This window comes from Physcomitrium patens, chromosome 14 (assembly GCF_059467195.1).
Source record: "Physcomitrium patens ecotype Gransden chromosome 14, ASM5946719v1, whole genome shotgun sequence".
Taxonomy (NCBI): Eukaryota; Viridiplantae; Streptophyta; class Bryopsida; order Funariales; family Funariaceae; genus Physcomitrium; species Physcomitrium patens.
In genome coordinates, this window is record NC_143423.1 from 15,897,417 (window position 1) to 15,910,279 (window position 12,863).

At 37.0% G+C, this 12,863-nt stretch overlaps 2 protein-coding genes across 4 annotated transcripts; one reads left to right on the forward strand and one right to left on the reverse strand.

The window, feature by feature from the left end:
• Positions 1 to 342: 342 nt before the first annotated feature.
• On the reverse strand, positions 343 to 4,968 carry LOC112291906 (uncharacterized). Of its 2 annotated transcripts, none has more exons than XM_024539886.3 (6): positions 4,057 to 4,968; positions 2,971 to 3,162; positions 2,300 to 2,519; positions 1,503 to 1,784; positions 1,209 to 1,396; positions 343 to 878 (listed from the first exon to the last, which is right to left on the reverse strand). In XM_024539886.3, the coding sequence occupies exons 1-6, from the start codon at positions 4,662 to 4,664 to the stop codon at positions 551 to 553; spliced, it is 1,818 nt and encodes a 605-aa protein (XP_024395654.1). In that variant the 5' UTR covers positions 4,665 to 4,968; the 3' UTR covers positions 343 to 550. The 2 variants fall into 2 exon arrangements, with proteins under 2 accessions (XP_024395654.1, XP_024395653.1); XM_024539885.3 differs by having other exon boundaries at positions 2,764 to 3,162; positions 4,057 to 4,967.
• Positions 4,969 to 9,623: 4,655 nt separating this feature from the next.
• Positions 9,624 to 12,521, forward strand: LOC112291852 (uncharacterized). Of its 2 annotated transcripts, XM_090256045.1 has the most exons (6): positions 9,694 to 9,827; positions 9,914 to 10,126; positions 10,227 to 10,730; positions 10,999 to 11,229; positions 11,562 to 11,720; positions 12,146 to 12,521. In XM_090256045.1, the coding sequence occupies exons 2-5, from the start codon at positions 10,037 to 10,039 to the stop codon at positions 11,718 to 11,720; spliced, it is 984 nt and encodes a 327-aa protein (XP_090112171.1). In that variant the 5' UTR covers positions 9,694 to 9,827; positions 9,914 to 10,036; the 3' UTR covers positions 12,146 to 12,521. The 2 variants fall into 2 exon arrangements, with proteins under 2 accessions (XP_024395534.2, XP_090112171.1); XM_024539766.3 differs by having other exon boundaries at positions 9,624 to 9,827; positions 11,562 to 12,521.
• The last annotated feature ends 342 nt before the right edge of the window (positions 12,522 to 12,863 follow it).

Sequence of the window (12,863 nt, forward strand, 5' to 3'; positions counted from 1 at the left end):
ACTCGCACAGCAGCAGCCTCGTCTTGGGCGACAAACGATGATACCACAAACCACCTGAGGCACGACGGCAGTGAAGAGCTGGTGAAAATTAAGCACACAGATATCAACTCCGATATTCCATGTAGCTTACTGGTGACGGATACGTTGCTGATTTCTTCAGTCGTGGTTAGAACAGCAGGACCTGGTACGAGTGATAAATGGCAACGAAAGCTTCAATGCCATCAGTAGGTCACACACATATTTTGAAGTAACAATTGAAACTTGGGTGCAAAATTCAGGCTTGTGGAATCTAGACCATGTAGCTGTAAAAACCAAAATGCGCATAACACGATTCAGACCAAGTAAGATAAGCTCCCTAGAATCATCGTTGTGTTGATAAAAGCCTAGATTTGGACATGAGCGAAACACATAATTGTACACGGTGCCTCTTTTTCCAACTGATGCTATGATATCGAACTATAGAAACAAAATTATCAAACCCCCCATCTCTGGACTATAATGAGTGCGTTTTGTTCTAAGAGTACAAAGGACGTCTAGTTACAAACATGTGTCATTGACCAGTGAATCGGCACATAGAACACCCCAGGCAACATTCTTGCCCATTCGGTAAGTGGGGTACCCGAAGAGGACACCATTCAGGCCCCCGGCACTGTGATAATGCAAGATTTCTAACCATATCCGGCCTCGAGTTATGACAATTGTCACAAAAATGAGTCTGTCCAAAGCAAAAGTATGTGGCAGGAGAGCAACAGTACGCGCATTTAAACTCTATGTACTCCTTCCCGTGTCCTTTAGCGCACACACCATGCCCACATGCAGCAGCTGAGCAGCCGCCGCAAATCAAATCCAATGGGTTATGTGCTCCGTTCTCCCCGTCTCTGGTTGCAGATCACATATTCCCAACTCACATATCAGAATGAAACAAGGAAGAAGCTTCATGTGTAACAAATAATTAAATGCTGACATACTGAAAAATTCCTTTACTAAACCAAACATCTTCATCATCTGTACGATCAAAATTCATATGATTTTCCACAGCAGAATTAAAACTAACATTTGCATTGGAAAATTGTGTGCATGAAACATCCTTACAAGAAAGTCCAATATGCCACAAGATGCAGCTTGATAAGTCATCTAAGATAACCAACACTTGAGTGTCATTGCAAGATACAAGGTTGCGAGATAATTAAGGGTACATGAATCTCAACCTTTCAATTCTTAAGCAATCACGCTTGCCACCACAGTAAGGAACACGGCACTTGGAGCACATGTAGTATTGATATATGTACAGAGCATACTCAGATGGTCTTCCTACAAAGTTGCCACCTGGTTGGAGCTCTTCAGCAGTCTTCAATAAACCTTCCATAGTCAACCTCTTCATGGCCTTCTCTCTCACCTATACAGATGACAAGACTTGTTAGTCCATTTAAGATCTAGTGAAAAATGAATATATGCTTCCACGATGACATTGATTTATAGATCGCACGTGAAAGGAACAGTACCAGCCTCAGCAACTCCAGATGCTTGCGCGTATCTGCATCCAAGCTCGCGTGTTGCATGAGTCTTGGACACTGGGGACAGTTTAAGTAGCCAAAGCTTATTGCTGGACCCGGATAACCCTGCAGAAGCTTCTGTTTTGCGCAATGCAAATGCACTACATGCCCACATTGTAATCGTATTGCGGGTGCACGTTGAAGAGGCTCAGTGAGGCATATGCCACACAAATCAGTCGCAGCAGGCAAGAATTTCCTTCCCAAATGTTTAGATGCGCTTTTGCATTTCTCCTGCATAAAAAGATCGAATACTCAGTGGCAGCAAAAGTAATTCTTTTCGGTGCCTTTCAAGACCGGAATCAGCTGTTTCAGCAGGTGCAAGTGCGTACATGACATAAAAGCTCGGTTTTTGTCAAAAAGTTACACTTGATCAATTGCTAGTTTAGATGCAAATCCAACAAAACAATAAACACAAAAAAACCAATTGAAACTTCAAAACTTAAAAAATTGATAGTTACAATTGATTCAAAAACATTTACCGGAGTTGTGATGCTAATAATCATGTCAAACTAAAAATATCGGAATAAACGAGCACGAGAGTAGGAGAAGATTTTGAACACAACAGGCTGATATTTCACACCTCAGCTTAACCAACACTGAGAGTATAGCAACTCATGAGGAGTCAAGCTCTATAATCTCATGTATTTCCTACTTAAATTCACCATTCTATTCTTAAATTTCCTCACTCGAGAAAACAAAAAACAAAATCAAAAACCAAAAACAAAAACAAAAAAAATCCTGGGTACCTCTAAACAAGGAAGACAAATTCGTTCACCTCGCACACCACCACAATGATGACCACATTCCAAAGTTCTAGTGCATGAAAAGCGTGCACGTTTGCGACAATCTTTGGCTTCACAAATACCGGCCACAAATCGATGCACAGCCACAAGGTCCCCTTTCTCAACACACCAAGCGGCATCAACATCCTCCCTTTCCAGTTGACTCTGAAGTTCCTTCACAGACCTTCAAGAGGCAGGTCAAGTCACTAATTAGATATATCCAACAGACCATTCCATGCATATAGACATGCATACATACATGCATATCTAATAATCAGGAAACTAAAAAGAGCATCAAGTCTTGAACGCAAATGTGAGCTCGGTCTCTTCGATTCCAGAAGAGACCCAACCAAAGAAAAAACGAACATATAATTCAGAAGAGACGTCCCTCCGTTTCTTATGTACGAGACAGACTACAATGCACATACCTAAGATTCAAATCCTTCTCATCATACCAACTTCGAGTACCTCGCAATGAGGCTTCGCAAAACAAGCACTTGGCTGCGACTTTTTCTTCTGCTACCTCCTCACAGCTCCTTCCCAAGTGATAGGGGAACTCCATGCAAGCCCCGCAAAAATCAGTTGTGCACATACTACAACGAAATCGATTTGTGGACTTATGGCACATGGCTGACCTTGATAATCGCCGACCTTCGTTATCGAGTTCAATAAAGGGTGCTGTCCTGTCCAGCTCTGGTACTCCTGTGAGTGCCACTCCAGGTGGAAGAACTCCCATCACTTTCTCAAACACAACTTTGCACCCAGGGCATTTCACGAATGCAGCGTTTTCCATGAAAAAGGCATCAATTGCCGCGTCCTCCCACATTCTGCGGGAAAGCCAAGTCAAAAGCGTAGCTTGTTAGTATCCTCAAAAGTATTGCAAGTGCAGAACAAAACATATATATAAGATTTCAGAGGATACTCGCATTCCAAATCCAACACCTCTGAGGTTTACAAATTAATTCTACCACGTGAACAAATTCGTGAAAAAAAACACTCGTAATATGGTTTGGACTCCTTGTGAAAATTTCTAAACATTCAAAGAATGCTAAAGGAGAGGCTAAAGGACTGCGTACATCAAAGTGTGTACATGGTAACGTAATAGCGAGAACTGTTGATTTGGATTCATTAACTCATTAACTCATTAAAATAATCATCATAAAAGAGCTCTTACTAAACCATTGACTAAGCGACACTCGCGGAAACAGAAGATTGGCCACATGGATCTAAGCTACAAAAATTGGACGAGCCAAGTCCATCAGAAGGCGATGCTGAAACGTTTAGATTACACGAACTTCACCTAACAATTACAAACACCGAAAAAGAGTGCGAAAGTGCATATGAGGTCACTACCTCTAGGGCTTATGATTTTGGGGAACCCAAAGACTTGACAATCGATGATGAAATAGAATCTGAATGGTATGTGCCAAATTTTCTGAACAGCACATAGTACAACGCTACCACCCGCATTGCAAGACGGAAAAATAAACAGACACTTAAGGGCAAATGTTTCAGGTGCGATTACACACTCCATACAGAACCAAAGCAAGGTAGAAATTTAAAACCTAAAGTAGAGCATAGTATGAGGCCCTAGAAGTTGAAAGAATTTTAAGGACCAATTCAACAGGTGATGAGCGCCGAATCAATTACGAAATGATTCAAGAACCAGATGGAAAGGAGTGGCAGGGTAAGACAGCATTCAAAATGTAAGAAATTAAGACCTGAAAGCTTCGGGTGCCAGCTGCTGTGCTGATGAGAAAGAAAACTGCCCAATGCACTCCGGCTTTGGGCATGGAATGGATTCCAACGGTTGTCCAGCTGAATCGTCGATTGTGATCGATCCCTTGCTCGACCCTGCTACCTTTTCCGTCGACGCACCGTCATTGAGAGGATCCTTTTTGAGACCAATTTGAGTTGCTTTCTTCACGAGCACAGACTCAGCGTGCGCTCGCAAGCAGGGGACACAGAACAAGCAGGGGCAAGTAAGCAGGAAGACCGAATTTAAGGGGGCGCTCTGGTGACAAAGGTCACAAACGAAAGAGGGATAGTCATCGTCATCGTCATCGTCGGAAAGAACGACAAAATTGGATTCCCAATCCGGCAAGGGCACGGGAAGGACGGGTTCGGGACGCGAAGCAAAGGGAGAGAAAGAGTGGGGAGGCTTGTCCGCGAGGATGAATTGGGTAGCAGTGTCGCCGTCTTCGTCGGCGAACTCACCTGGCACAAAAGAACGCAACCGTAGCGCCTGGTGAACGAGGGAAGGGCAAGGATGCAACACTTGTTCCAGCACGGGCGCTCCTGCTGCGCCCAGGAGGAGCGATGAATCCATAGGATCGCCCTACCTGGAGGAATCCACAGGAGGAGACAGATTAACGCAACTGGGCACAGAGGGGGGGCTGAGCTACCAAGGCTACCAAGACCCACGAGGGAAATAACGAGAGCTCATGAGGTAAGGACAATGGCAAAACGGACCCTGCGACGGCGCTAGAAAATCAGCAACACTAAGCAACAAAGCACAGAAGCAGGAGGAAGGGGTCCCATGATTAAGCTCAGCATGGAGCCCTGAATTATGACCAGGTCGAACACCACCAAAAACACGACTGAATCGACGACGACGACACAGATGAAGAAGAAGAAGCCAGCAGTAGCAGCAGCCGCCCGGACGGCCGCGAAGCCATTGCGCCACCAAGCTGGTGCCGCAGCCGCGGCCCTTCTATGGGGTTTGGATGGATGCGTAAGTTTATTCATCCTCTTTTCATTAAGTTCCCTTCACGTTCCTACTAAGGTTCACTTCCGGGGGGGGGTTGGATGGATGATTAGTTTCATTTATCTTTATTTTGGTGTGTTCCCTTCGCGTTCCCACAAAGGTTCCCTTCCCCGCACGGCTTCATTCTAGAGCCACCTATCTCCATAATCCTCTCCTGTGTGAGAGATTCCCGTCAAATATGATGTTTTTAATTCTTAATTTATAATGTACAAAATAATAATAAAATTTTATTTTTTAAATGATAGTGATCGTGATATTCAATTTTTTGAAGTAGAATTGAGAAATTGGCCATGTTACTTTGTTTTGTTATTTATGTCAAAATTGATTAAATAACTTCAAAGAGTAATTGAGAAGAAAAAATGACTCTACATAGAAATTTTGATTAAAATTGCTTTAACTTACTTAAATATCTGTTGATTATTTTATAGCTAAAAAATATTTTAAGTAGCATAAAGCTAATATTAAATTTATTTAAAATAATGTTATTTTTATGAACACTCCTGCTTTGCCTAGTTTAAGTATATGGACTGTTATCTTTTCAATCCATTTAAAGAAATATTTATAACTATAACTATTTCTCTGATACTAATTTATTTTAAGTTTCAGAATGATAAGGAATTAATAAAATTAATATCTATATGCATTCGATATATCAAACCAATAAATTTAGCATGTGTGTATGAATGTCATCAATATCTTTTATAGTTTTTGTGCAATTTTTAAAAAATAGAATAAAATTAAAAAATTATGTTTGTCCATTTCAAATACTTGATGAAAACCTTATTATGATAAGTAGCAAATATGTTTAAGTTCAAATCATAGTAATTAATGTTTAGAATATATATATATATATATATATAATGTGCTTTCATTCATCTATTCTATCTCAAGCATCTAAATAATAACTCTGTTCTGTAAGACTATTACTGGAATCTAATCTACTTCAAAACAACTCTAGTATCAACTTTATTGACAATTATAAGTATGATAATAGTATTTTTAAATGTTTCCAATATTCATATCTAATGATGATAAGAAAATAAATGTAAATGAAACTACATGATGACAACTTGGTCATTAATGTCACATAGAAGAAGTGTATCTTCTTCAAACTATGCTAGCCATATTCAATTCCATAGAAGGTAAAGAAAATTATTAGATTGATCATATGATTCCTTGATGTAGTCAAAGATCTTATTCTTTACGTTCAATACCTCTTTTATATAATTTTTATAGTTACAATTGGCAACAAAGATTCAAAGCCAACTCATACAATAACATTTGATAAATTGTAGTCAAAACAATGCCCGCAAATATCATGTGTAGACAGATGACACGATAATTTAAAAGTACACGATTTAGGTAGTTTTAATAAATGTTTTGACTTGATTTCAACATAAATATTCTATAATAATATGTATATTATACTATAAATAATAATATAGTAAATAAAATAAAAACTTTTTATATTTAAATAGAAATTATAACTTCATAATTACATTTTTATACTGAATTAATAAATATTTTATTTGAAAGAGTAAAAATTTAAAAAATCATTTTTCGAAAAAAAAATTGAACTAATGTAAACAAACTAGTTTTTCATTTTTTAATATAAAATTATATGATAACTAATACTAAAACCCTTTAAGCTTTATTTAATAATAATAATAAAAAAATCTATTAGTATTTAAAGATTTCTTAATAGCATGTTTGTTTAAATTAATTTTTCTATTTACAACATAATAAATAAATTACTATTTATAAATATTTTTCTATTTTTATTTTTATATAATGTTATCTATATATATATATATATATATATATATATATTGTTAAACAAACTATATTTGTAGAATAGTTTATTTCAATTAATTTCTAATAAATATAATTTTATTTATAATTTTTTCTACCTAGTTTTTTATTAAATAATAGTAATAATAATAATAATCATAATCGCTTGATAATCAACATTACCATATTCAAATGATTTAATGGATAAAATAATACAAATATCATTTGAATTATACAATAAAAAATGTATATTTATATTTTTTTAAATGTGAAATAATCAAAAATAGTAATTTCAAAATATGAATCTATCAATATTACCTTTTATATCAAAAACTAATTCATATTTTATTTTACATTATAAATTATATTATAAAGATTAAATTATGCAAAAAATATTATTAAATTTATTTTTTTTTTGCATAAAAAATAATAATTATATTATTGATTGATAGTTATCTATATCTATATATATATATATATATATATTTGTAAATGTCAAACTATCAAATTGATTGCATACTTAGCATTGCTAGCCCTTTTGTAGAAGATAAGTTTTACTTAATAATTCCAAGATTAATCTAAATACTAGTTGAATCTGTAATGTTGTCTTAGATTTTGGAATTTATGATGAATTCCTTGCGTAAAGCAAAGGAAATATGGAACTTAAATTCAGTATCATGCTATGTGTCAATTGAGCCTCTATATACATTTAATTAGACCATCTCAATTAGTACATGCTCTAGCCATAAAACAAAACTTTTTTCATATGTACATATGATCTAGAGAATTGAATTCATCTCTACTTTTACTTCACAACCAAGCATATCCTATCATTCAACTCACAAAAAGTAATTCCAAGACTTTTCACTATCCCTCTCATCTCTTATGCAACTTCTTTTTGCAATGTAAAATTCTTGTGTGCAAAAGAAAGTAATCCTATTGCATCTCATATCCTATGCTCATGCAACAACAAATTGTAATGAATAGCTGTAGTGAATAGTCGCAAGAACAATTTACTAAGTAACCAAGCAAAGCAACTTCATATTGGTTGGTTGATGATATACACAATGTAGCTATAGTGTAGGAAATACAAAGTCCAACCCATTCATTTGTCTAATGTGTTGAATCAAATGTTTAATCTACTCATGACTTTGCCATAGATAAGCTCCACCTGATATGTACTACCACTTTATAGAGGCGATCATCTTTAGAACTATAATGATAAACCATAATTTGAGCTAGAAAGAAAAGAAGACACACAATGGATAACATCAAAAAAATGTTGAAAGCATTATTGATTTACAACTTCAAAATCTATTATGCCAAATTTTGATAGCGCTATTGTATATCATGTCCACTCTTCTTTATATCTTGCATCAAAAAAAATTTAGTAGTAACTATCTTCAAATTTAGCATTGGTCTAGATCTATCTTCCACAAGATTCTTGAGACTGCTTTTGGTTTTGTTAAGGCCCTATGAATTGGCAATTTAAATTAAGTTTTGATGAAAACAATGATAATTAAAAAACCTAGCCAATCAAAAGGCCAATATGTTTCTTTGATTTATCTTGTTGATTTATACCCCCTCTAATGTATTTTATAATAGAGATAATTTGAACATAGTTTTATTTACTACTATATAGTATTTTAATTTAATAGCTCATTACATATACAAAACATAATTAGTGGTAATAATTTAAGTAAAAAATATATAACCAAAAGTTACAAATTTATATACATATATAATATTTTTGCTAAGTATTATTACATAATTTAGTATTGATCATTTATGTAATACTATTGCAATAAGTTAATTATGAATAGAATTAACTTGTGTTGGTATTGTTTTTGTTTATTAATTTTAGATTATTATAAATACAAAACCATCACTATAACATTATGTAATATCATTTTATCGCAATAGCATGTGTTTTAGTTCAAAATTACAAAAATGTCACAAATAAAATATTTCTTTATATAATTAGTTCATACATATATCAAATAAAATATAAATGTAATATAAATCATATAATGTGAAAAATAACATGTATAGAAAAAATTATTCCAAATATCTTAGATGTTATCAAGATAGTTAATTGTAATTATTAATATATCATAAAATTTGACTTAAATAATTAAAATCGTATAATTATAAATTATATATTTAAAGAAAATCACATTACAATAGACATTTAATTTTGAATAATTTTATGGTATAAAAAAAGGTTAGAATTTTCAAAATAATATAAAACATGTTATTCTGCATTCATACATGTAAAAATATCCATTTAAATATTTCTACTCAACTTCCATTTATAGTTGTTGTTGTCACATTCATATTAGAATATTACAAGTGTAATAAAATATAATAAATAATAAAATAATAAAAAATAAAAAATTCAAGCATGGAGGTAACAGTAATTCCTTTAATAGTTAAAATTTTACTTAATTACTGAAACGATATATTTTACAAATAGAACATACATCACTGCGCCGGGCCAACCTGGTGAACGACGACGAACAGAAGAGTGGTGGGCCAGATAAACGCATCATCCATCCACATATAACATCCATCCACATATAACATCCATCCACATATAACATCCATCCACATATAACATCCATCCACATATAACATCCATCCACAAAACACTCCGAGACATCCATATTTTCATTCATCCATATGAGGGGGGGAATTGGGTTTGGATAGGAGTTGCCGCGTTCCCGTGCTCATCCCAGCACGAGAGATGCCTTGCAACAAGCAACCATCGCCCGTAAACGGAATGGCGCAGGAGTTGTTGTTGTTGTTGTTGTTGTTGCATCGATCCATTCATTATTCGTTTCTGGGTTGGATCGCGGGAAGCAGAAGAAGGGCCGCGTTTGCTCGTTGTTTCGTCAGGATAACGGGGGCGTTTCCGTCGTTACTTGCGCTGAGGTTGGCTGCGGTGATATTGTTGTTGTTGCTGCTGGTTTTGCTATAGCTTATCTTCTTCTTCTACTTCTTCTTCGTCGTCGTTGCAGGTCTGGGTCTTGACAGTAGCGACTTCGCTTCCTTCGTTTCGGCGGCTGGAGCTGCTCCATCTCTCCATCCCCAATGAGATCCTAACCTCTTGCCCTCCCTCCGCCGGCGTCGTCGACTTTCCCATGGCGTGCCTCGCTCTTTCTCGCACAGCGGGTCCCTCCACGCTCTACCTGCCAATTGGCTCTCCCCTCCACCCTCGCCATCTTTTCCGGGTACTCCTCCTCCTTCCCATTCCCGTCGCAATACCTGCATTTTTGTTTTTGTTTTTGTTTTTCCCTTTAATGCTGATTTTTTCATTTTGCCATTCTTCAGCATTTCGTCCCGGCTTTGGACAACGCCAATCTGCACCCGCGCTGTGCCCTCTCCCGCCAAGGTTGGTCAATTATCTGTGGAACTAGCTGGAATCATCATGCTCGGAAGGAGACATCCGTTGCTGGGCAACAGTGCTGTCAATCTCATAGTTGCAGTAGTTTTAGTGAGGGCAGATCGAATGAGGACGTGAGTTGTTCTGCTGGAGAAGATGCCGACAAGTCACCGACACATTCCCCGCTCCACCTCACGACATTTCTCGCGCAAGCTCTGGCTATCGTGTCTTATTGGCGAGCTAGGTTACATCGCTGCAGAGCTGAATTGGAAACATTATGTGAAGAATCGGAGCGGGAAACTTCCGAGGGAGCGTTGCTGATGCAAGGGAGCATGGGAATGGCATTGCTGAGCATATCCATGATTGCCAGAGATAGGATTAGTCCAGTTTTGATCACGCTCAGGACGAATCCTACCTTCATGTCAGGCCTTGTTGCCTGGGCAATTGCACAGGTGTTTTTTCCAGAAATTTCACTCCGCAGTTTTGTTCTAGGTTTTGGGTACTCTTCATAATCTTGCACACGATCCGTCTGGTGGGTGTGTGGATTGGTTTCCGGTAGTTGCAAATGTGTGGACAAGATTCTCCGTGTAGGATTTTTTTATTTTATTTTATTTTTTAAAGTGAGGATGACAAGTTGCCTGGCTGAAAGTATGGGACCAGGGAACTTATCTGCTACCGTGTGGTTCAAGAGGGTTTAGTGCGGTGCTCTATGCATGACAGGTACTGAAAGTTTTCACTAAGTATTTTGTGGAGAGGAGATGGGACTGGAAGATGCTGGTGGGTTCTGGGGGCATGCCGTCCTCTCATTCGGCCCTGTGTGTTGGCTTAACCACAGCAGTTGCATTGTGTCATGGAGTGGGCGACAGCTTGTTCCCTGTATGCCTGGGGTTTACCCTCATTGTCATGTACGATGCTGCGGGAGTTAGACGGCATGCTGGACGTCAAGCAGAGGTAAGTTGCTTCAAATTTCCTCTTTGGCATAACGCGCCATCTGCTTGGGAAGTCACTCCTTACACAGTTGACAGGGAACTCCCATGACTGAGGCACACCTGTCGTGATAACTTTGAGCTGCAATACAGGAAGCGTCATGAATCATGCTCACTAGTTGGATCGCTTGGATTGCTCCACTGTTGACATGAGTTTAAACAGGCCGTATTCTTAGTTGCACGCACTAGTCTGTTTTCTTAACTGTTTCTGTAACATCTCGCCCAAGCTCGCAAACCGATTTATGATCTGTACATGCTTACACAGTGTTTGACTAGCGATGGACGTCTTGTATGCAGGTCCTTAATATGATTGTGGAGGATTTGTTCCAAGGGCACCCCGTGAGCGAGAAGAAGCTGAAGGAGCTTCTGGGCCACACACCTTTGCAAGTTGGTGCAGGTGCCATCTTAGGAATGATTTGTGGGTACATTTGTTCCCGTTCCAGCATGGTTTATTGAGTACGATACGCTTCACCGTCACTGACAATCCTCCTCTCTTTTCTTTTCTGTTTTATTTTAATTTCTGATTCCAGCTTTGTTGATGAATGAAGTACAACCACTCTCATAATTTATGCCAAGAACTGAGGTTACTGTATTAGTATGTGTTGGTTTGATTGAAAAGAATATCCTGTTCTGCATACCCTGGAGTTAGTCATGGATATATAAATATATATATAGATATATAGTGAGGAACCCAGGTTACCAAGTGGCTGTAGGTGGAGTATTAGAAGATTTTGTCTGTGTAGCAACAATTGTAGCTGCAGAGCCCTACTCAATAGTGGGCACCCAGCTATCTCATAGTCTCCCGATGACCCAATTGGATTATTGCATCTGTTCCTCACTCACATGGTTCTTGTTGTCATTTCATCACTTTCAATTGCTAGACGTACATGGACTTTGTCTTATCTTCCTCACCAGGCGATGAGGTTGCAATACTTTTCAGTCCTTTCTTCTTCGCCACAAGTGGAGCTTCTCCTTCCATGCCAGAGCTTAAAATCTTGCAAATCCTGGCGCAATCCTTGGTGTCCTCTCTTGAGTGATGGGTGGTAGCTGATCAATTCAATACCTCTAGAATTTCTACTCAGTTTAGGAGTCCTCAAATACTAGCTTAAAATCTGGTGAAATTGCTGTAGTTTTAGCAACAGTACAACATAGAACTAACATTCAAGTTTTGATTCCTGAGGAGAAATGAAATTGAGATATACAGATCTCTAAGTTTATGGAGTTCTGGAATATAAATGAAAGAATTTTATTTGTTTATTTGTGATGGAATTCATTTATAAAAATATACTTCAACTAAGGATTCAATTGTGTATGCTAATGCAAATCTTTGTATGTAATGTATGTACTTTTAAAGTTATTTCTTAAAGCTATTGAAAAGTGGAAACTTAAATTTTAACATGTTTGTAAAGATTTATTATAACAAATAGTTTAGTGTTCCTTCTATCACAATTTGAAATTGTAAAACATGTTATTTGTATACTTTTATACACATTGTTGAAAATTGTTTATCATGGAATAGTTTTACTCAATTTTTAGTGAATGGTGATGTAAAAATTTAGCTTTATCTTTGAAGACAGTTAAAAATATACATCACATGCA

What these genes read in the sequence shown, in the direction of transcription:
- LOC112291906 (XM_024539885.3), bottom strand. Translation starts at nt 4,664, where the DNA reads ATGGATTCATCGCTCCTCCTGGGCGCAGCAGGAGCGCCCGTGCTGGAA. An exon ending in CTGGCACCCGAAGCTTTCAG is followed by an intron (nt 3,163 to 4,056) that starts GTCTTAATTTCT and finishes GCTTTCCCGCAG; the next exon opens with AATGTGGGAGGACGCGGCAA. An exon ending in ATCTGGAGTTGCTGAGGCTG is followed by an intron (nt 1,397 to 1,502) that starts GTACTGTTCCTT and finishes TCATCTGTATAG; the next exon opens with GTGAGAGAGAAGGCCATGAA.
- LOC112291852 (XM_024539766.3), top strand. Translation starts at nt 10,037, where the DNA reads ATGGCGTGCCTCGCTCTTTCTCGCACAGCGGGTCCCTCCACGCTCTAC. An exon ending in ACCCTCGCCATCTTTTCCGG is followed by an intron (nt 10,127 to 10,226) that starts GTACTCCTCCTC and finishes GCCATTCTTCAG; the next exon opens with CATTTCGTCCCGGCTTTGGA. An exon ending in TTGCCTGGGCAATTGCACAG is followed by an intron (nt 10,731 to 10,998) that starts GTGTTTTTTCCA and finishes TATGCATGACAG; the next exon opens with GTACTGAAAGTTTTCACTAA.